Raw genomic sequence first — 23,427 nt, 5'->3', positions numbered from 1 at the left:
AGAATTCAATTTCCCTATACTATATAATTGAACTATCACCGTTGTTATGTCTATGAAAATGCACACTGGTGTTGACACCTTTTCATAGCTGACCTAGAAAATGTTCCTTTTTTTAAATGTGTTTAATATTGGAAAGGAATAAGGCAAAACTTGACCTACACGTTTACGCTTTCTCCACCCTCCACTTTTCCTCCTTTTGAAATAGAAAACGTCTTGCATGAAATCTCAGCAACACTCGTCTCACTCACGTCAAACAATATGAAAAAACAAACAATATGAGTGTTTAGTTGAAGGATGTGTTGTTCGAGCAACTATTCGATGACAGCATTTATCCCCCAAATCTGAAACATTTGTTCTACACCCTAGAAAGCTTCGCTCCAACATAGCCTGCAAACAAACCAAACAAACAGTCAAAGCTCTGATTTTTTGGGTTCCAAGCTCCAGCAATTCAAGCACGGGCGCATCTCCACTAATTCGCTGTGACACAAATTGTGCGGGCAAGTAATTATTCATGTTATTTTGCATCCCTTCAATTATTTAAACAAAACATTTGTTCCAATAAGGCCGGACGCTGGGACGAGAGCACGGGTCAGACGGTCGAGACTGGAGCTGAGAGCGAACCCGCAGTGCAGTTCATCACTGCAGTTACTTTGTTTACAGCACAGGAGGATAAACCTGAGGCTCTCTGCACTCCGCAGCTGCTCCACATTGCCAGGGTGGAGTGTTCAATTACTACGCTGGAGTCCAGTTTAAACACACAGACACGCCTTGCTGACTCAATTTTCACCTCAAAAAATTAAAAATGGAATGATGATAAATGTTGATGTGAAGTTTTCATTCTTCCAAGAAGCAAGCAAATCTAATGAAATGCATCTGCAAGCACTCGCAATTACACTAACTTCATTCTAATAACATTAGACTGTCTGAAATATATTCTTGTGTGATTTTAAGTAGCAATCAGACCCCAAAATGATAAACTTTTAAGCTTGAATATTTGATACAGTACAAAAATACAAGGTACTGATGGTTTTAGATCTATTTTTTTTCTTCCCGTTTTTGGTATCCCACTTAACAAGGAGCTGCTAGCCAGACACTTAATACTCTTAAACTGGAAACAAGGCTTGCAGCCAAATTATGATTGGTGGAGCAAAGAGGATCTGCACAGTGTTAAAGCTTGAAAATTTGGCGTTCTGTAGAAGTCCTTAGAGCTCTTAACATTCACCAGAGCATTGGCAACCCATCTAAGAACAGGGTTAAGTGTAGGGTTTGGTGATATCTGCCCGCTTTTCTAATATTTTCACCTTTTTGGAAGACCCAAATAGAAAATCTTTTTAGGGGAAGCCAGCAATGCCATAATATGTGTGGTTTCATTTAAAATGTAACCTCTTCTAGTCAAGAAAAGATAAAAAATCCTAGTTAGCCCTTGGTGAAAACAAAACTTAACCCTAACCCTAGATGGGTCATCGGTGGATGTTAAGAGGTTAGGAAACTTTATAAAATGGGGAATATTTTTATTAGCTTCAGAGAAGAAAGCATTTTTATCAACACGATTATGATAATTCATGCACTTTCATCAGTCGTGATTAAGAAGAAATGTCCATTAAAGCTTTTTATTGAACGCAGAGTGGCCTCTTTTGTTTAAGTTCGCTGTTTTGTGGACCCATCCATCCACCCCACCCTTTTCTTCATGTGAACTGTGCGGCTCTAACAATATCACCTCGCTTTCTAATTTCCATCTATAATAATAACTCCAGACTCTGAGTTTTTTTTCCTCTTTAATGTAAACAGATTTCACGGGAGAGCAGTCTCTCGCTGCCCTGCTCTCTATGTGGCACACAGCCTCGAGTCCATTGGTTCCCACTGAAGTTGTTAATCAAGTAACACACAAACATATGGTTAAAAAAAGAAACGCTGAGTAATTTCTCCAACCGGCATGGCGCTGTAAACATTCTGCAAACATTACAGAGACTGGATTGAAGGCCAGTTTTGTTTGGGACTTCTTTCAGCTGAGGATTTATATACAGTTGGTGTAGGACAGAGGGTACTCCTTTTTTTTGCTTTTGAAGTGAGTCCATGCTAGAAGAAGTTTGGGAACCACCTCAATGCACTGACTTGGGAAGTCCAGTTTTGAAGCCCAGACTTGTGCACTTTAGGTTTTTTTTAAATCAGCTATCCCACAGGGTGGATCTGAACTGAGGACACACTCATAATGTGCCTAGTTGTCAATGCATAATAGTCATGCCTTAGATTTGATTGAACCACCAACCTTTTAATTAGTAGATGATCTGCTCTATCTCCTGAGCTACATCCACCCCAACCAAACCTCATTTTACAGCTACGTCAATGATATACAGTCTGTAGTTCAAATATACACCACTGTGTGTTTATCAGGCTTTGGATATGTGGACAGTGACTATTTGCACGATTGCTTTATTGGTAAGTTTGGTATTTTATGCAATTTGAAGAAGAAAAAAATCTCAGATAAAAATGTAACACATTACTAGAGTTTTGCATTAAAATGGAACTATTAGGCTCATTTTCAGCTCTGTGTGTTTTATTCTTGGATTCTGCTAGAGTAGCTTTGCATCATTAGTTAAGCCTTATTAATTTTATACTTGGCCTTGAAGAAGCCCCTCAGTTTTGTTTCTAACAAGCCCTGTTAATACATCACCCCCTCCTCTTAATCCAGCTTTCTCCTGACTGGCTGCTCTGACACGACAATGAACAACAGGTGGGCGGAGCTTCAGCGCGCACAGCCAGAGCTGTGTCCACATTAAGCGTAGTATCACACACATCACTGACATCACACAGACCGAAGAGTAGACTCGCTAATACTCAGATCTCATATAGCATCCACTGCTGTAGCAGCACTACAGTTTTTAACTTGTGCTGTGATAATAATACTTAACAAACAATTTTACTAAGAGTGGAGGGTCAATGCAGTCCACAGCTTCAAAGAAAAGATGTTGTTCGGGGGGGGACTGAGGTTGCTATAACAACAACAGCATCCGTATCTTTAACCGACAGTGCCCCCACATTCAGCGCATCCACGATCATCACAGCACCTGAATTACACCGGTGGTCATCTCCAGTTAGCAAAGCCTTCAGTGGATATAACAGCTCCCCCACCCTTAACCCTCTGTTACTAAGAGAAGGAGACATCTGAACATCCAAGCTATTTACCCAATGAGTGTAATTACCGTTGGCTACTCGCACGAGGCCCGCTAACTGATGTGATAAGCACCTTTATACTTTCATCTTCCTTTAGTTCCGTTTTAATTGCTCAAACTCTCTTTGAAACCTAGCTGTGCCTTCTAATAAAGAAGAAAGCAGGCCCAGCTGCGAATTGCTGTTTGTTGTGTTGGAGCTGGTAGCGAAGCAAGCCTGGTGGTATTGTTGTGTTTGTGTGCGTGCATGCTGGGTGTGTGCGTGTAGGGGTGGGGGGCAGCGAGGCATGCCTTTTGAACAGCAGGTGGTAATTGAAACAAAACAAGGGCTGATTAGGGAAGCGTCTGGCAACTCATGATCCAAACAGTGAGCCGCCGAGGAGCCCAAACACAAGAGCCCTGGAATAAAGTGGTCATCATCTAATTAACAGAACACATTTTAATTACCGAGTAAACCAAGCAGTGCAGTGTGTCAATTTAACTGATGTGGTAAGTGCCAGTTTACAATATCAGAAACAGACAAATAATTGGAATCTAATTACAAGCAGGTCTATTGCACACCAGCGCCTGCAGCCCATCTTAATAAACAAATTTTTTACATCAAACCATGAATAACAAACACTGCAGGACTGCTAATTGCCTCACTGCAATGTTGGGAGTGTGCCAGCTTTGACTATTTGAGGCAGTGCCGTGCTGTAATTAGAATAAAGTGAACAGCAGCCATCCGCGTTTGTTTTTTCGCAATCTAACCGGGCTAAACAATGTGACTGATCTGTCTTCTGTCTGTAGGGCAGGATAGAGCAACAGAGCATGTCTGTGGGGTTAAATAGCATCATTTGTGATTAATGAGAGAAATTAACAGTAATCTGTTAATGAAGTTTGAGTCATTTTCTGACTTACCTCACTTGGGATTGAGATAGTTTTTTGCCCAAGTTTTGATAGAAACCTCCCAAGGAGCAGAACAAAGAGATGGAAGATGATGGTGAAGATGGTTAGGGTTAAAGCGGGTCAACAAAATGAGATTCAAGTATTATATTTGAATTTAGTTAATAGTTTTTAGTTATTAATTTGTCAAACAAAGTTTCAGCTATTCATGTTTCTCTAGCACCGCTTCACACATATTTGAGCTTTTTAAGCAGTGCAATCCAGTCTTGATTAGTCCCGGCTGTGTAACAATCCAGCTACGTCACTTCAAACATCTTAACAAAATCTGCTGCTACAGTCCACCTGTTCTAATAATGCCAGGCCCGACATCCTTTCTGCAAATTTTCTGAATCATTTTCAGTGTCTCGTTGCCGTGAGCACGCGCACACACACATGCACACAAGTGTGCACAAAACAAACTCATAACTTCGTGCAGCAGCCACGGAAAAGAAAAGCCACGTTCCATCACCCCTGCGCTGAAGATATGAATGTGCAGTTCAGAGGTTTCACACTTAACCAATTTATTACCAGTGAAAGGAAATGTTTAACGGTGGTGAAAATGCAATCTGAAATTTTCTAGAACATGACACATGGCTCTGTTCTCCACACAATACCGCACTGTGGTATCAATATATGTGAAACTGTTCCTGCTATTAGTTGGTATTGGATCAAAAACAAATTTTGTGGTATTGCCCAACCCTGCCTGGAGACACATATTGCCTGCTGACTTGAGATTCATCACAAGTGTTTTTTTCCACATTCAAATGGAAGCTGAAAGCACTCCTGTCCTGACAGTTTCACAGCTAATCACTGTGCAAGTGTATATCCAGCGTGTAGTCACGTCTTCTGCATTTTTCTAATGTTTATTTCGACTTTTTTCTGGTCTTTTAATATGAAGCACATTGTGTTTGTGTCGTTAAATTTCCATTCCTATCCCTGTTGTTGGGTAAATAAAACCACAAATGATCTCCAGGGCTTTGAGTGACTGAGACAACGCTGTGCTCATGGGCTCATTTTACGGCTTCAAACGTGAACGCTGGGCCGGTGGTCTACCAACGGCCTACAGAGAAATTCAGATTTATGGGTGTGACAGTGCAGTAAATCTCACCCCGTGTTTCATCAGACTTTATGGACTATAATTATATCATATGTTAATGCCTCTCTATAAGTTAAGTGGGTTTTTTTAAAAACACAAATACTTTTGATACCTTTGTGATCACTTTATGTTATCCGAACGCTTGCGATGAGCGTGAGGGGAAACAACACAGACACGTTTGGGTGAAATACAACCTGCAGAAACATTGCTTGTGATTTTATATCATTTCCATTAAATCTTGTCTTTCAAAGGCCTTAATTAATAATGCACTTGACGTTTATGATTTCCAGCAATAAGCTAAGCAAGAAACGATTTATGTCACCTAAAGCTTTTTAACAAATCAATGCAACTATTTGTAATTGCTTGTTTCACAAGATTAAAAGTGCTTAGACTTGATCTCTGTCCCCTGTTTAGTGGCCAACATGCCCCGCAACCTCTGTCGTAAAAACACCAGGACCAGGAGTCTTGGTCATCAGCATTAGCTCCTGTCACCAAATCCATATCGCTATTATTTCTGGGATTTTTTAATGCGGTTGCAATTTATAGCTTATCAAATGCAGTTACCTAAATTGCTGTTAGGAAAAAGACAGTTTAACTGTCTCTTTTTAATTATGAGATAATTTAATGTTTTAGGCTGGGATGAGAGTCCTGCAGCAGACGACACAAACAGGGTCTGTGTGGGACTGTCCTGCAGGCCGAAGTAATGAGGAAAGAGGTACTGAGGGCGACGAAAACTGCAGTGGGGAAATATTTAATAAATGTGTATCGGTAAAAAAAACCTCTCTCATTTGATGCAGAGGCTCACTTTGTTGTGCGAAAATCATCTGAAAGTCGTCTCGACTGTGCTCGCGATGCTGGATTCTGCATTTAAGCTCCTGTGAGTTTAACTGCATGCGTTGCAGTAAAAAAAAAAAAAAGCCCTCACTCGGACAGACACAACGAGAGACTTGGAAGAAACGATCGGAACAACCAGCATTTTATTGCATGTTTAGAATGCTCATGTCAGTCATCGCCACTGACTACAACAGAGTGGTCTGCATCAGACAGACGAGGAATGATGAGGAGGTTACAGACTGATGGAAGTGATGAGCAATAATATTTCTCTTCAAAAAAACAAAACAGGAAAAAAGAAAACTACAGAGTACATCTTCAAAGAAAAGGAGCGAGAGAAAAAAAAACCAAGAAAGATAAAGAAAAAGAGAAGAAGCCGCAGGATGAGAGCACCGTGACAGCTCCTGGGTTGCGCACCCCCCCCCTCCCCCCCTCCATCTGGAAAGAAACAAAGTGTGATGCGAGAGTGGGAGAAAGAGACGGGTTGGGGTGGGGGGGGACGGAATGACAGCGGGCTGGATGGTTGGTGATGGATGAAACAATGGCATTTTAGCTCGGGTGCCAGTGTGTGTGAGTTTGTGTGATATACTTTGGCTGTGTGTGTGTGTGGGTGGGTGGGTGAGTGGGGGGTAGGTCTGATGCCACGCGGCTGAATTTTGCAGGGTCCGAGTCTTCAGCAGCATCTGACCTTTGACCTGCCTGCTGTGCTTGGTTCAACTCATTTACAATGACCACTTGAGATAAAAAATATAAATATCTTGATGCTAACCAAAGAGAGTGTGTGTCTGTGTTTAGCCTACGTGACATGAAAGGACATCTTTTAATGAGCGAGTGAAATGAATCTCCAAAAAAAAAGAAAAAAGAAAAAAAGACAGCATTTAACAATATTCTTTACATCTTGGCACTGCATATTTTTCTTTTTTTCCTATTCATTTCATATAAAATATCATTAAATTGATACACCCTTATATTACTACTGACCACTTAAACCACCCCTCCCCCCTCCCCCCTAAAATCTCCGTGACCCTGGGATTAGTCATGCAAGATATCTCCGTCTCGTAGAGGAAATATACCAGTCCTGCCCAGTGTCGTTTTTTTTTTTTTCCATTTTACTCGAGCAGGTATTTCTTTAGCGCGCAGCCTCGCGAGGCAGCGGCTGGACCGTCAAAAGGAAGTATCAAAAAACAGCTTAACACAAAGAAGGAAAAAAGAATCTGTACAAAATGCTTAGGTCAGTGATAACAGAGAAAAAGTCTGTTTTCTATATTACAGTTTGTAATCCAAAATCTGAGATAATCCCCCGCCCCCGTGCCCCAGCCTGGCCATGCCCAGCTCACCCAGACGTCTCCATGGATCATGTGACTCCTTTTTTTTCTTTTTTTTTCCTTTTTTGTTTTTTTTTAAAGCAAGGATTACTAAGTAAAATACATTTGCAGCACAGTTTGCTATTCCAATACATACAGCAGTTTTTTTTCTCATAGCTATTTCATAGTTAATACAAAGCGATAAAGCAAACATAACACAAATGTATTTTTTGATCTTAAAAAAAGGTGTGTTGGGGCGGGGGGGCAAAGGCTATACCGACATGTATGTACAACCTAATGTTGGAACGCCCTTAAAACAACCCATCAGTACATCAGAGAACAAACTTTGACAGGATGAACGGTGCACACACACACACACACACACACACACACACACACACACACACACACACACACACACAGCCGAGTGACATTTCCATGAACAAAAGGCCTGAGGTTTGGATTGGTTTGGCTTTAAAAAAAAGAAAAAAAAGGATGAAACCTTTAAGATAAACAAGCTCTAATTTCATTTTCTTTTTTTTTATGTCATTTTCTCTCTACAGTATCAGACTACACATGCAAGACACACAAGTAAGTGCAACTGAGTGAAATGTTTATTTTTTCTCATTTAATTGAATCATTCCCTATAGGTTTGAACTGAGGTATGCGTCCTAACGGTTTTCTCATGCTGTTATCTTTAGTAATGTCAAGCTACACATGCTGAGAATGATCTAACCGACCGGCACTTTTCCCTCCTTTCTGAATACCAAACAAACCAGCCGGTTGACTGGGGGGTGGGGGGTTGTGGATGAGCTCGGCCCCTGTTCTCACGGTCCTGAGCCTGGATGTAACTGACCCATCCCACAGCTGCCTGGATATTAAATACATTTTCTGGAAGCCACAGATTGCCCTTTTTCCTTTTTAGCTAATGAGCGGTGAAGTTAGAGGAAAAAAATTATAATAACAATAACAATAACTGCCATAAAGTACCTTGTACCCAGCTTATTAGTTGACAGGAGTGTTTTTTAATATAAAAAGTAATAAGTTGACAGAAACTAAACACAATCATGAAGTCTTGCCAATCTTAACAAAAATCCCTAAAAAAAAAAAAAAAAAAAAAAAAAAAAGTGGCATACAATCATTTTAAAGGATACACACAGGTAAAGGAATAAAAGAAGAGAAACACTGAATCATTTGTGTGGTCCAGTTGAAGCACAGAATCCATTTCACATTGTTCTCTGCAAAGCTTTTCCCATTTAACCGGTATATGTTTTATCTACATACGCTCTAATGTTGCATGTGTTATCTGCTCCCTTTTCCCAGCTCACTGGCCCAAAGATAAGAAGTTTCCCTAGTTTGGTCATCGTGTAGTCAGACTGTCGGTGCCTCCCGTTCAGATTTGGTCACTGCAAAACCTCGATGCAGCTCCACCCCTTTGGTTTTTTTGTTTGTTTGCTGTGTTTTTTTAATAACAATGAATGAAAACACCAGTGTGAGGAGCGTTTTTTTTTTGCTCCCCCACCCTTCGATTCAATCTGCCGCCGGCTACACCGCCGCTACCGAAAGAACGGATATTTGGCCTGATCTGCTATTGCATGGAACACACATCATTGACTTTGTAGTTTATCTTTGGTAGTCACAGAATGATATTGATACAAATCAACAACAACATTAACAAAAATAAAAAGCCAAATAAACATCAAATAATACCAAAACTAATAATAAATAAAAAGATTAAAAGTGGTTGATTGCAGTCTTGAAATTCAGCATGTCTAAAATGTAACTTCTCAGCAAAGCTGAAAGTTTTTCCCGTGGATTCCCAACAGACTTTTGTTGGGCGACACCGAACGTCGAAGCATCCACCTTCGCATAAAATGGCATGTGCCGTATGTTTGGGCCCTTTTACGATGGCTGTCAAATGCTGGAATGTGCAACGCTTATTGCAGGTCTCGGGGATTTGTTCCCTTAATGAAAGAAAATGAGCCGTTCGTCCGGTGTGCAATTATTAACACTCGAAACTTAAAACTAGTCATGCGCGTGATACAAATAAAACTACAGGGAATGCACGTTTATCTCCGAGCCCTGAATGAAATTACAGCTTGGAAAAAAAGGAAAAAAAGCAGACACGTTTGATTAACAATGACAGTTGTGTTCAGGAATCACAATTAGTTGGTCTAAATCATTATCTCGCTGGTGCACACCTGACATTTTCATTTTGCTTTAAAAAACCCGGAGCTTGTAAGTGATCAGAAATTCTGTTGCAGCTCAGCATGCTCGGCCGTGAGGGGCTGTTTTAAAGTATAATTTCATAAGGATAAATCATAACCTGCATGATTTCTCTGTCATTCATTCGCATCTTAAATTAAACTTCATTGATGCGTGGAGAGAGCCTTCATTATGAGTAGTGCATTGCCAATGGACTTCATGAGCAGGAGGGGGGTCTGGTTGGGGTGGGGTGGAGTGGGGGCGGGCTACACATCAGAGTGGTGTTTTTTTCCTGGTTTTTTGTGTGTGGCAAGATTGAGGAATAAATGACAGAAAAATACTAGTTGGTATGCGACATTCTGCTTCATGTGAGTGTGTTTAAAGAAATGATAAACATTCATCATCAAGTGCTGACCACACAGAATCTCCACAGCATGGGCATGAGGTCTGATCAGTTCAAAGAAACAATTAAAAAAACAAAAAGACATCTAGAACAGCACTGAATGATGGAGAAGACACATTATGTTATATTTCATAACTTTTTAACCCCCCCCTCCCGTCCCCAAAAAACACAAACCAAAAACACAAAAACAACCCTCCCGCCGTAGAAGGAATTAAACCAATGAGAAGTGTTGAAGGCAGTGACAATGAACAGAAGTCCGCACTCGCGCTCTCTCTCGCACGTACACACATACACACGGTGTAAATTAAACGTCAGTCATTCTCCCTCTCTCTCTTTTCAGTTTCTGGTCAGATGTGTGTCTGAGAGAGGGAATTGGGGGGGGAGCGTGGGGGAGGGTGGAGAGGGAGACAAACACCTCCCCCCTCCTCTTCTGCAGCCCGCTGAGTGCAGTCCATCCTGGCTGCGTGGCAAGGGTTATCCCAAAGCACGGACACGTCGCACCCCCCCCGTACCAAAAAAAAAAAAACAGTCTGTCCGACACATGAGTAGAAACGAAGTTTGTTTTCACGTTTTAAGCGCTACTTAAATCAAAAGTAGAAAGGAATCAGAGGAAAAAAAAGGAACCCTCATGTGGGGGCATCATCTGTGTTTTCTCGTGTGTGTTCTTGCTATGTATTTTAATGGCACTAAAAAAAAGTCAACTTGGAGACATTTGCGAGCTGTCATCAGTGGCTGAGACTGCAGTTCAGTGTTTGTTATCTGCAGAGCGTTTCTGTCTCCCAAATGACCCGGACTGCCTCGGCCTCTGAGGCTGGGGAGGGAGGTGGGCGGCGCTAGCCTTACAGCATGTCGTCGTGGCCCTGCTCGTCATCGTAATCTCTGTGGTGATCGAAATCCGGACTGTGATTGGCAGTCGTTACCAGGGAGAGGGGCCCGTCGTGGTCTTCGGGGTCCAGTGGTTCCTCCTTAACGCTGATGTGATGCCTGGAGGAGAAGGAGAAGAGGAGAAAAACTTACAGTCTGCTATCCTTAACTTTCCTCCGTATTCTTTTCCAACCTTTCACACAATCGGGCCCAGGGTGATACGAGCTGTGCCGATTCTGTTTAGAAAGGAAGAGGCAGGGGAACAAAAACAAATGTCTGGCTTCAGCGAGGCTGTGAGTGGGAGCCTCACTGGTACTGTTGATAATTTCAGCTTTCTTTTGAGGTATTCCAATCCCGGCAAAGCTGCAGGCTTTTTATTTTCATGGCAACCGACAACAGGGTATTCACTTAGAATTGATAAATGAGGAAGATTAACAACGTGAGACGAGCAGAGGAGAGAATGGACTCTGCGGAGCGAGTGAGGCTGCCGTTGTCAGCCTCCTGGTGGCGGAGGATCAGCGGCGCGCTGTGTGTTCCTCTTCCTGCTCGTTAACATGCACAACCTGCGAGGCGGGTCTCCAGAGGACGACCCCGAGCCGGCTTCTATCATTAATCAACTTCAAGCAAACACAGCGACCAGACACCACCATACATGCTTTAAACTCCAGAATTAATGCATATTTTCAAGCAAGTGTCAATAAGGGAAGAAAAGCGCTGGCAGGAAAGGCGTGCGGGGAGAGCAGCACCGGCGCACTCGGCACAACACCGTGATAAGAAACAGAGCCCTTATGAGAATAATAACGCTGTCACTTGTAAACAAGGCAAAAACATGAGCGCCCGCCCCTCCAGCTCACAGCCTGGGCAAAAGAGCCACTAAAGAGATGAGATCTGCCAAATTTCTCATTACAGAAACAGAGCAGGAAGAAAGCACAGGGGGAGAGGAGGCCTGGCTGTGGCAGAGAGAGAGGGAAAAAAAAACATTATGAGCAGCTGCAGGGGACTTGCCGCTCTAACCTGCGGTGCCAGGCTGCTGTAGCGGAGGTAGAGCGATGTCAGGATGAGGCGCCGGGCTCATTTACTACAACAACAAGGGACAACTGGCACATTCTTCATCACCACGGCCCACATTTGATTTATTCACACCAGGACGTCTTGTGTGATTTGCAGCTATTGTGATGGAAGCACTCATATGCTAATGAGCTGACATATTTTGGTGTAAATTATAAAAAAGGGGGGAAAAGTAAAGTCAGCTTTTCTATCATTTTCACATCAAAGTAACTCCACAAGTGCTGTTGCCTCAGGTCTGACTCCGTGGCTGCGGGGCAGACATGAAATTGTTATTATTATGCTATTGAACTGCATGCTGATTCCACACTTTGCTTATAATTAGCCTTCTCTGGATGCCTCACTCTCATCTGGCTGTTTAAGAGAAGTGCTCTGGTTTCTTCACTGTGTTAAAAAAGCTGTGTCCTGTCAACCAGCAGCTCCCTGGCACATGTGGACAGCACATGTTACTACACAGCGGTGATGGACTCGCATTCGGACAGGGTAAGTCAGACCAGTACAGAAAACCTGAATAAACTGAATTAACTGCAGCATTAAATGCTCCATCCACAGACGTAAAGAGCCAGGTGTGTTTTGTTAATAAGAGAATAAAGTTCTTTAAAAGCAAAAGAACACAGTTTTAACTCGTTTTGTACTTGCACAAAGCTTATAGACATAATTACGAAGAAGGAGTCGTGAGCTTTATCAGCCTAAAGATAGAAGCGGAGGGGTAGAGGGAGAGCAGGCTGCCTTTAGGCCAGCACACCCATCCTGTCTCTGCCTTTCCTGTTCCACAGCCATGCTCAGAGCTATGTTCACAGTGATTAAGGATGGCACTTTCCTCCATTTGGCCAGGAGCTTATTACTGCACCTTTTTTTTGTTTTTAGGCAGAATTTCCCCCAAGCTCAGACATTTCAGGAGGCCATCCCTGAGTCTACCCCTGCTGCACATCGGTGGTCTGCCCCCACATCTGGAAACGATGCAGCGTGTGCTGTATTATTTTAGGCTTCAAACAACTTAGCAGACACTCCCATACAACAAGTGAACGGGGAGCTGTGGTTTCCAGGCCGACCACAACTTTCCTACATGAGAATCTTGGATGATGTCCTCCAGACTAATTACGCTTTTTGTGTTGTTTTTCTTTCAGAGGCGTTTCTAGATGTGTTGCGGCTCATGTTGCACCGTGTCGGAGCCAGCAGCTGTGTCACTCTGCGTGCTGGCATTTTGTAAATATTTTAACAAAGTGAAAGGGCCGATGATGGCGGGGCTCAGACAGACAGCAGGACGCATAAAGGAGAGTTCATAAACTCGCTGTTAAAATAACAGAGGGGCTCCGGTCTTCTCTTCCCGGCCGCTCTGGTGATGGAAGCTTTGAAAAGGTGGAGTTTCCTTTTCGGCAGGGAGGCCTGCCACAGCACTGGCCGTGACCCCACACGCCACTCCAATATCCCCCTCTCCACTTTATTTATTGTACCTCTGGCAATCCCTTCTGTTTGATCTATTGCCATGCATTAGGTCACTTTAGAGCCTTTTGGGTGGGCACTGGCATTACTTTTTGTCTATTTGAAGAGTTTTGGTCTCAGTGGAATAAGCAGCCCAAAAAATTTTTCCTCTCTCTTCACTTTTCTTACACAGACTGCGGTGAAGATAGAAAGCGTGTGTGCCACTCACATAGCTGGCAGGGGCGAGCGTCCCGGGCTGCTGTCACTGCCGTTGCTGTTTCCATGGTCCATCGCTCCATTCATCTCCTCACGGATGGCGTTGGCCAGGGAATTGAGGGTGGGACTTCCAATGGAAGCAGTAGTGTATAGAGGTATGTTGTTTTCTGCCATTGAAGCCTGAAAAGCAAAGCCCGAAGCATTAAATGTGAAACGGAAGCCAGTTGTCAGCACTTTCTCAGTTTCCCATCACTCTTTTATGCGAGTACATCATCCTAAAGACAAAGACTACGCGCATGTGACACAGTGAAACGCTTATTCCTTCCTGCCTTTCAAAGTTCTGAGCGAGGCGGCTTGAGATGAAGTCACTTCTTTTTTACCTGGAAGGCAGCAGAGAGGGTCGGACCATAGCCCAAGCTGGTCTGAATGTTCTTCACTAAGGCTGGACTTCTGCAAACAGAAAAATTCAATTACAACCACAGACTCGTGTCTCAGCTAGCATGCATTCCTCAGATACAGTATCTTATTTCATAAAAAGAAATCAATGCACTTTGTAAAAGAACTTAACAAATTTACTGCTGTAGTAATGTGGATATTAAGGCTACAGTTCTAAGACGTTCAATCACTTGACAATACCACACAACTATCTCTAACACTTTGCATGTCATGGGAAGGAAGAACAGATTGATGGAGGCAGAGCATGATGGATGGCGAGCTTAACACAAAAAGCATGATGGCAACACTGAGGGGAGGTGGGGGGAGGGGGAAGGTGGAGGGATGGAGGCATGCAAGTGGGGCAGGGACCACTGGAGTTTGCAGGGCAGGCGGAAGTGCTTACTGTACGAGCAGCTCGTCAAAGTTCTCATCAACGGCGTATTTCCGAGGGCGGCCTCGCTGTATGTGGCGACCGCGCTTAAACTCCTCATCATCAACAGTCCAAAAGGACCCAAACTCATCCTCTACTCTCACAAAGCACTTATGCAGGGAGAGGTTGGTGCGAATGGCACCCTGGGAAAGCAAACCAGCGGGAGGAGGGAGGCGACAGCCAGATGCAGATGCAGTGATCGACAGGAAAGACAGCGGACGGACAGACACACAGACACAGGGAGGAGGGGAGAGGGTGAGGATCAAAATGAAAATAAGCCATTGTGGGTTATGAGGCATCACCAAAAGGCTTCTAAAAGCATGAAGGGGAGGCACGCCAAAGCAAGCAGGGACTTTGGATGGTATGGCACACAGACAATGGAGATGGAGCAGCAGCAGCAGCAGACTCTTCCCATCAGTCAGCGCTGAGACAGACGCTAGGCAGGGCTCAACAGGGCCAAACCTACCCACTGATCTTTTGAGGCCGTCTCTTTTGGAACTCTATTTCGTCCACTGTCCACACAGCCCCTTTTACGTTTTCTACCCGCACAAAACACTTGTGAAGACTAAGATTATGCCGGACTGCATTCTGCAGTTGATGTAAAAACAAAGAGAGAAAAAAGGGTTTCTATCAGTACAGTAAACATGGCTGCATGGGAAGAAAAAATTCATTTCATAGTAGAAATATTGTGACAGGCTCTGGATGAAACTTGAATGAAAACAATAAATAAAGCAGAGGGTTACGGGCAGTAAATGGTCTGAAGTTTCAAATGACTTAAACAGCACATAAATATTTACTCATTTCCATGGCGATACTCTTAAGACATCCCCTTTTTTCCCTTATCTTTTTAAAGCTGCCTCTTCTGATCAATCAGAACAAATTACACCAACAAAATATAGAAACTGAACATTTTAATCACTACTTTAGTACTGATCAGAAAACTTTAGGCTCATTCTGCGTCGGCATTTCCCATTACAAAGTGAGAAAGAAAAAAAAGGCGTTTAGAACACAAATCGAGGGTTCAATCCAAATGATTCAGGCACGAAAGCCGACCTTTTTACAGGAGCTATGCTGAGTGCACGTGTATGTTCTAAATGTGTGTGCGGAGAGGAATCCAGTGTTTATAACACCAATGTGCCCCTATGGAAGGGCTGTCAGTATGTGTGGAAGGTGATGGGGGACGGGAGTGCAGCAGCATGGTGGTGTGTGTGTGAGCTGCTCTGTGGCTCAGAAAAGGCTTTCATTGCTTCATCACTGCCTTTCTCATTCAAATCTCACGTTCTGTCTCCAGTCATTACTGTTCTGTTGTTTTGTGTGTGTCTGTGTGAACGTGTGCTTGCGGCCTGGTGGAAAACAGAGTGTTCCCTTCTGAAGTGAGTGTGAGGGGCTCAGCCAGGAGTCATTGGCAGAGGACTGCTATGTTAAACTAATGCCACCCACCATCAGAATATCCACACACATTACAGGGTGATTGTTTTTCTTAAAAATTATTTTATTTTTTTACACAAATGCATATATTCCTCCCCCGGCCTGCTCTGTCTGGTTCACATGTTTGTTTAAAGGGTGGTTCATTTGGATCGAATAAGTAGGCTATTGTTATGTATTTGGATTAAGTTTTGTTTTTACATTTTATTATGCACGACTATCATTTATGTCCACCTAACATCTACACAATGACTCTTTATTCTCCCATGTTGGTTTAAAGACATTAAGAGGAATTAAAGAAAGAAAAAAAAATTACCTTCCACGTTGCTGCGTTGCGCCTAAAATATGCAAACATTCGTGTGAACCAGTTGTAGATTTCGTTTAGTGTTAGCTGCTTTTCTGGAGATTCAAGGATTGCCTGGATGAGGAACAGTGACAGAAACAAACATTTTCAGCTTTGCTCCCTTCACAAAATGTTTAATAATTCACAAAAGGCATGCAGGTTTGTGTGTGTTCTCCTGAAGAAACCCCCATAAAAAAACCAAACGAGAAACTGTCTATGTAAAGTGTTCCTAGAAGTGTAATGCACTTTTTATTTGAAACGGCAGATTTGAATATATTTTCTTTTGCGGGTGTAAATGAAGGGCAAGTGAAAACATTTCTCAGGCAGATTACAGGGCAGCAATTATGGACCGCTCAGATTAATTCCTGAGATCCCAGATTACTGCAGTCGAGCGATAATTGACTGGCCATCTTAAAACAGGTTCATCCCCACTGTTGTGTGAAATGAATTTGGTAATAATTACAGTCACTGAAATGCTTAATCAAACATTTTTGTCATGTGCGGCTGTGTTTTGAATCCTGAATGCATTCTTGCAGTCGTTTCGAGATGATTTATCTATTCCTCTGTCTAAATTGTGTTCACATGCAGCAAAACATGAACTCTAACTCATTTTTTCTTAACTGCTGAGTGTGTAGACAAAAGTTTCAGCCGGACGGAGGAGTTGAAAGTTTTTATTCACTAAATCACAAAGAGCTTAAGAAATCAGTGAGAGTTCCTTACCTGTCTTATTAGTGAGGCATATGTGAATGGTGGTCTTACGTCTGTATTCATGTAAAACTCTTTGTTCTGACTGATATCTGTACACAGGGAGCAAACACAAGTGCAATTGTCAACATTCGTGTCCTATCAACGACCGATAACACAAGTTACAGCCTAACGTAACAAAACAAACATGTCAGTTATTTAGCAGAACAGATGACAGCTTCATGTATATATAGTACTATGTGTGAGCATTCTGCCGTACCTGGAGAGATGGGCATGTTGTACTTTTCTGAATATCGCCGTCGCATAGGGCCCACGCTGTGGAGGTTTGTGGCTGTGATGACAGAATGGCTCTGGGACAGGGGTGTAAGCGGTGCTGTTGGTGTGGTGGGGGTCTGGGGAAGGCTCAGAGGAGGAGAGGCCTCTGGGGCCGACTTGGACAACGTGACGTTGGACACTAGGTTGAGCTAGAAGAACAGACAGACAGACAGAGCTCAGTTAGCCTCCTAATTACCCCCGTGTCTTAGCCGCCTCATTGACTATGCATACCTCCTCTTTAATTGTAATTGGGCCCTGAGATGATCCATGAACGGTTGCTAAATGTTTGGAAAACAACCCTGGAGCCCCGCTCGTGCACCGCCCCCACTCTTCAAACCTCTCCTCCCTCCCTCTCTTGCTGCCATGTCAGGCCTTCTCCCAGCTCTCTGTTTCATCGCCTTTGTTGGAGCTTTTGTCCCATTTGGACAAACACCCCCCTCCACTTCATCTACCCGCTGAGGGTCTCCAGCATGGTAACCCATGAGTTTTGAGTTGTGGAGGGAAGAAGGGCAGCCTGTACAGCTCTGAAAAATGACAGTGTGATTCTCACCTACTGCTGAGCAGCCCCGCTAATAAGGCAGCCAGAGGAAGAAGCCAATCTGGGCTAATTATAAGCTGAAATTGTATTGTGAAGACTCTAATTAGGAGCTGCTTATGGAAGTGATCTGATGATTAACTACTGTATCTGACTGACCTCCATTATGAGGGCCATGATGGCCAATGGTAAAGATGGACACATGGTATTTCACACATAGCCTTCTGTAGAGAATACTTGGTTTCATCACTGAGGTCTGTGTCTGTGGATGGGATGTGTGGGCTAGGGCGAAGGAGGTATTTAAGTAATAATGGCTACAAGGTAAACTAATTACGGCAAGTGCTCCAAAGGTATAGCATGGCTTCCAGCAGCTGTGGCAGCTCCGAACCAACTGCCAAACCTCCATACTGGAGCAGCAGTCAAGTGGAAAATTCTAGCCTGACCCCCTGCTCCAGCTATTAATTGGCAGGAAAACTAATGACACATATACATATTCCTGCAAAATTGTTCTAATTGCTAATTTGCCGAAGGAGGCCACTTTCCAAATTAAACATGACTTCAGACTGTGAGAAGAAGAAAAATGAAGAAAAAAATGGAGAAAGAGAGCTAAAGAGCTGGAGAAAGGACAGTGTGGGCTGGAAATATCTCATCTGTGACATCACATGTTGATTACGAGGGCTCAAATGTGTGATTTCTGCTTGTAATGTTGACAAGGTGATGATGGTTTTTAACATCTGACTCTATGCAAACGCGTAAATTCTGTTCAGCTGCCCAATTACCAATCACATTTTTAACTCTCTATCCCCAGAACTCAGCACTGTTCCTTTGATTTCATTTTAAATTACAACTTGTTTTACACGCACGCACACACCCACCCACACACACACACACACACACACACCCCTCTCATTATTAAGTTGCAAACTGCTCCAAACAAAACCAGTGACATTTGTGTTGTTTGAATCTCCGATTTTAACAGACTTGTGTCCACATCCTCACAATGTGTATTTATGTTTGCAAGGCTGAACTCTGTCTTTTTGGCAGAGTCTGCCCAAATAATTTGGATTTCTGGATGGATGCATGAATGTGGACTACATCCTCACCAACAGAAGCTGAAGACGTGTTATTCTAAATCATGAACAAAATAAATTACACTTGGGTTTGCGTGTTTCTGACACAATGCTATCAATAGAACGGGGCTGCGGTGTTGACTTCTCTTCCTGTGGATTAGCAGGCTTTGTTTCATGTTTCATCCATATTCCCTGGCCATAAACACAGAGAGGCTTCAACAATAGGCCAGACAGGCTGGTAATAGCCTTGCCTTTGTTTGCCTCACCATTTGGGCTCACTCCAGTGCCTAGACAAAATGAGACTTCAGACTGAAATTAATTAAATGGTAATTGGTGATCTAATTATACTGGCTTTGACTCGGCAAGCTGCTAAAGAAAATAAACAAAAAGTCCCTCCTTAATTATGTATGGCGTAAAAGGTCAGATTTCTGACAAGAATGCTTAGTGACACCGTGTGCAGACACCCACCCACACATACAGAGGCAAATACAAACACACACACACAGGCAGACACACGCATTGCTAATGTGGCACATTTTGTTTTGATCTTACCCCCACCCTCGTCCACCTCACAAGAATAAAATGAATCCCATTCATTTGTCGCTGCGAATGCACAGCATCAGTTTGTTTGTCTTTAATTATAACTAAATGTAAACCAGCGAGTTCATCTGAGCTACTTTGCTGTGACAGTAGGCTACTTACACATGCCATTTTTATATTCAACAGTACAGAGCAGCAGAAAAGCAAAACTAGCAATTACTGGAAGCAGATACCTTTGTTTCTTCAGAGAAGCTCTGCTTCCACTCAGCTCTAAGAATGCTTTCATCCTGCGTCTTCTCTGTGGATGCATCTGATGCTGCAATCTACACTTAAAACCTCAGTGGAACCTTTGGCCCTGACCTGCGTAAGTCCGCCACTCGCCCAGCTAAAGTCACGTATATTTGTCCTAGCTTTTCACAGCAGCTCACAGCGGGCGAAGTGGCATTGGAGCTGGGAGTCTATTTATTTGAATAAAAACCCCAGCTCGCCCCCTCGAGAGTGTTAATGCTGAGCTCTGACACAGCCATTCTGCCGGGCCCCGGGGAGAGAGGAGAGGTAGCAAACTCGAGATGCTATCTGCAGACCCTACCACTTTTCATATACAAATGTCCCCATGTCAGAGGCCTCGTTTTCCACTCTAATCTACACAATCAGAGCGTGTGACACAGGCGCAGCTTTAACAGACAGCTTATTGTCATTCAACATCTCTGCGCGCTTTATGTTGACGGCTGCGCTTTGTAGAGCGCACACGCTGCCTCTGGATGTCAATAGCTACCTCGCTGACTGTAAATAAATGATCCAAGCTGTGAGGCTGCCGAGGGACGGCACTCCTGCATGTATATTGTGCATCTGCGTGCTCGTGTGTGCATGATTTCACACTCACGCCCTGCAGTAAAATGATCTTTGCTCATTTGGCTCTCTGAATTAACTGTCATACAGACTGAAATATGTTGCTGAGCCCCCCTCTTAAACATGACAAAATAGAGACACTTAAATGCCATATGTTAAGCCTTTGCCCCTATAGGATAGGGATTAAGCACAAGGCTTTACGGCATAAAACACATTGAGAGTGATACAGAAGGTAAAATGTTGGGAATGTGCCAAGGAGATAAAAATAATGATCTGCAATTGCATTTATTCACATTTTCATTTTTCCCCCTTACAAATTTTAATAAATGGAATTAAATCATTTCTGTTGTATCTTTTTCATAGAAATATAAATATTTTAAAATTAGCTTTAAGTAAAATAAAATTAAACAGGGTCAAATGTGGAAGTAACTTTCAAGGTCTTTTAAAATAAAATTAAAGTTGAATCTAAAGCTTCCTGATAAATAAGAGATGCTAGTGATTTGATTTTTTTTAAATCTCATGGCTAGATTAGAGATTAGTAATTACTATCATTATTTTAAGGTTAATTTATGTGAATACAGTCAGGGAAGAATTAGTTATGAGGTTAAAATAAAAGTTGCTACTAACACATTTACTTTGGGGTGACATCAGCTAGCTTCCAGTATTTATTGAAAAAGCAATAAATCAATAAATTAGTTATTATTTTCATCTTTTTGTTTATCTTTATATTTTTTTCATGCTATCTTACTCTTGTTTTTTCGTGACTCTATGATTCTCATAATATTTATATCCTCTGTCAAAAAAACACCATGTAATTTTGCTGTTAAAGCACTAAGAATACATGCCACATCACATTCAGTTGATTAAATATAATATGTATTATTTTTTTCTATTTTTCTCTGCTTTCTCATCTTTTCTCTGTACCCAAGCAGCCACTTGTTCTTTGAAGCTGAGAAAAGGGGCCATTACAGAGTGTGCATCCAGTTCATCACAGACACCAAATTGAATCCTGGATGTCAGCAGATGTGCTCCAAACTATATTTACTGCCTGCCTCAAGAGAACAGCTGTTTTTATTTAGCAGATAAATAAGATGGAAGAAAGGATTAATGAATACATGTGTGCCAATTAAGACAAACAAAAGGATAGCGGGGGACAAGAGAGATATGTATGACGGGGTTGCTGCTCACCGGCTGTGGGGTGGCTTTGGGCTCCGTGGACTTGACATGAAGGTGCGTCATCATAGCCTGCAGACGCTCTTTGTCTTTTGCTAGCTGTAATGAGAAGAAAGGAGAGCGGTGAAGTTTTAATGAACATACACAATAAAAATGTATATTTGCCCATGTTTTAATTCTATACATCCCTTTATAGTGAAGGCATCTTTTAGAGCGTGAACACCCTTATTCTTCTTCAGATCATTATTTAATTATTTATTTTTTTGTTTTTTGTTTTTGGAAGCTGTCAACAAGCCTGCACATCATACAATCTAACTACACTCTCCAAGTCAAGGTTAAAATACGCTGCGAATCATTGCCAATAACAAGCTCAGGGCCTTTCTACCTGTCTGAAACTCTGCACTGTCTTAGCTGCCAGCCTAAATTATGGTGACAGGCTGCATGCAGAGGAAGTCTGTGTCTGATAAACCTTCACTCGATCTCTGGATAATACACCAGCTGAGCGGAAATAACAGGACACTGGCATGGTGCAATGTCTGAGCAACTAAGATCTCACTGTTGATTGTTCAAGTTAGCCTTTTGTAAACCACAACTGTTTATCGTTAGTCATTTTGGTGGTATTATATTTGACTAATACGTGACCCAGAACTGCAAACAGAATGAATATCTTTGTATTTGCTACAGCAGAAAAACGTGTATAAAACATAGTTATTTTTTTCCTGAAACACTAATAAATATCTACATTATACATTAGTTCAGTGGTCACCATTTAGTCAAACACTGTTACACACACACACACATATGGCTCATTGGACACTCCAAGCCCCCTCAATACAATGACTGTAAACCACGTCTTTTTCCCTAAGCACATTCTTAATGCGCATGCATATTTTTTAAAGAACATTAAAGCCCGTTCATGAGGGACACGGTATTAAAGATACTGATTACTGTATCAACAGTTTTCTGCACTGAGCTTCAATAACCTTTCTGTTCCACTCAACACTGAGCGCCTATCCACATTATGCTATGTTTTATTGTTGGTGCCAAACAGTTAAAAGTCATAAATAACTTTAAAACCCAGTAAAATTCAAAATGTAATTATCTTCTCTACTTAGCCCGGGGCCCTTCATATATCTTTTCCTGGCTGTCATGCATACATAACACATTTTTAATGACTGGTTAGTAGCAAATGTACAAAATTATTTAATTCTGCTGCCCCACCACCACCAGCACCACCACCCCCATCCCTCTATGAGTGACCCCATGGCTGATATCAGTCAGACAGGGAGGCATTTGCACAGACACTGAGGAAGTGTCAGCAGAAGAAGACACATAAATATTTGGTTCAAAACAACCAGTGGGACAATACCTGCAGCTCCAGCTGTTGTACGACCTGCATTTGCACCCGACACTGGGCTGTGCTCCTGTCATCCAGGGCGTGCTCATTGTTAAGATGTCTGCAAAACAGAAAGAACAAAAAATGAAAACACAGACACCCAAAAGAAGGTAATGTCAGATTCACAGTCCTGCAGTGCGTGGATTAATACTGCAATCTGATCACTGGGCAAAGCACAATGTATATAGACCGTGTGATAACATTAAAAAAAATATTACTCATAAAACTAACAGCGTACTGTAATGATTCCACCTGCAGAACAAAAAGAAATAGTTCTTTTAACATAGAAGAATGACTCTCAATATTTCATGACGGTCATGTCTCCTCTAACTACAGCTTACAGATAAGAGGGATGATTGAAGAATTTCAGGTTGGATTCCTTTGCTAAATTATGCACCAGTGCCCTAATGCCATTTCTTCTCACTGCAGCTTTCCCTTGCCTGGATGATTTTGTCCTTTTTGGTGTTTTGACTGTTAATTATACCATTAAAATTAAGAGAATTCAAAAAAAGAAAGAAGACGAAAAAAAAAGAGCCAGACCAAATGCAGAGGACAGGACAAGGAGATGGGATCTGTCACAAAGTTGAATTATGGATATAATTATGCGTGATTATTTTATACAGGGGAAGATGTTCTCTTTTCCTGTACGTTTATAACTAATCTAAATAAGTAGCTCGCCGGGTAGCAGACAGGGTTTTTTCCGTGATTTATATA

The 23,427-nt window shown here is 42.3% G+C and overlaps 1 protein-coding gene across 22 annotated transcripts in view; it reads right to left on the bottom strand.

Annotated features, from left to right (window-relative positions):
• Nucleotides 1–6,146: 6,146 nt before the first annotated feature.
• foxp1b (forkhead box P1b) overlaps nucleotides 6,147–23,427 on the bottom strand; it is a 146,536-nt gene continuing 129,255 nt past the window's right edge. For 19 of the 22 annotated variants that reach the window (XM_039612088.1, XM_039612100.1, XM_039612101.1 and 16 more), the window contains 9 exons: nucleotides 22,687–22,774; nucleotides 21,333–21,416; nucleotides 17,095–17,299; nucleotides 16,851–16,927; nucleotides 16,104–16,205; nucleotides 14,829–14,950; nucleotides 13,878–13,947; nucleotides 13,511–13,677; nucleotides 10,770–10,914 (listed from right to left, as the gene is read on the bottom strand). In XM_039612088.1, the coding sequence (XP_039468022.1) occupies nucleotides 10,770–10,914; nucleotides 13,511–13,677; nucleotides 13,878–13,947; nucleotides 14,829–14,950; nucleotides 16,104–16,205; nucleotides 16,851–16,927; nucleotides 17,095–17,299; nucleotides 21,333–21,416; nucleotides 22,687–22,774 (1,060 nt within the window). Of the gene's footprint in view, nucleotides 10,915–13,510; nucleotides 13,678–13,877; nucleotides 13,948–14,828; nucleotides 14,951–16,103; nucleotides 16,206–16,850; nucleotides 16,928–17,094; nucleotides 17,300–21,332; nucleotides 21,417–22,686; nucleotides 22,775–23,427 lie in introns of all 22 variants that reach the window. The other 3 variants (XM_039612102.1, XM_039612099.1, XR_005613067.1) reach the window with 3 other exon arrangements.

The sequence above is a fragment of the Oreochromis aureus genome, linkage group 5 (genome assembly GCF_013358895.1).
Source record: "Oreochromis aureus strain Israel breed Guangdong linkage group 5, ZZ_aureus, whole genome shotgun sequence".
NCBI classification, from domain to species: Eukaryota; Metazoa; Chordata; class Actinopteri; order Cichliformes; family Cichlidae; genus Oreochromis; species Oreochromis aureus.
This window is presented reverse-complemented; position numbering and strand designations above follow the sequence as displayed.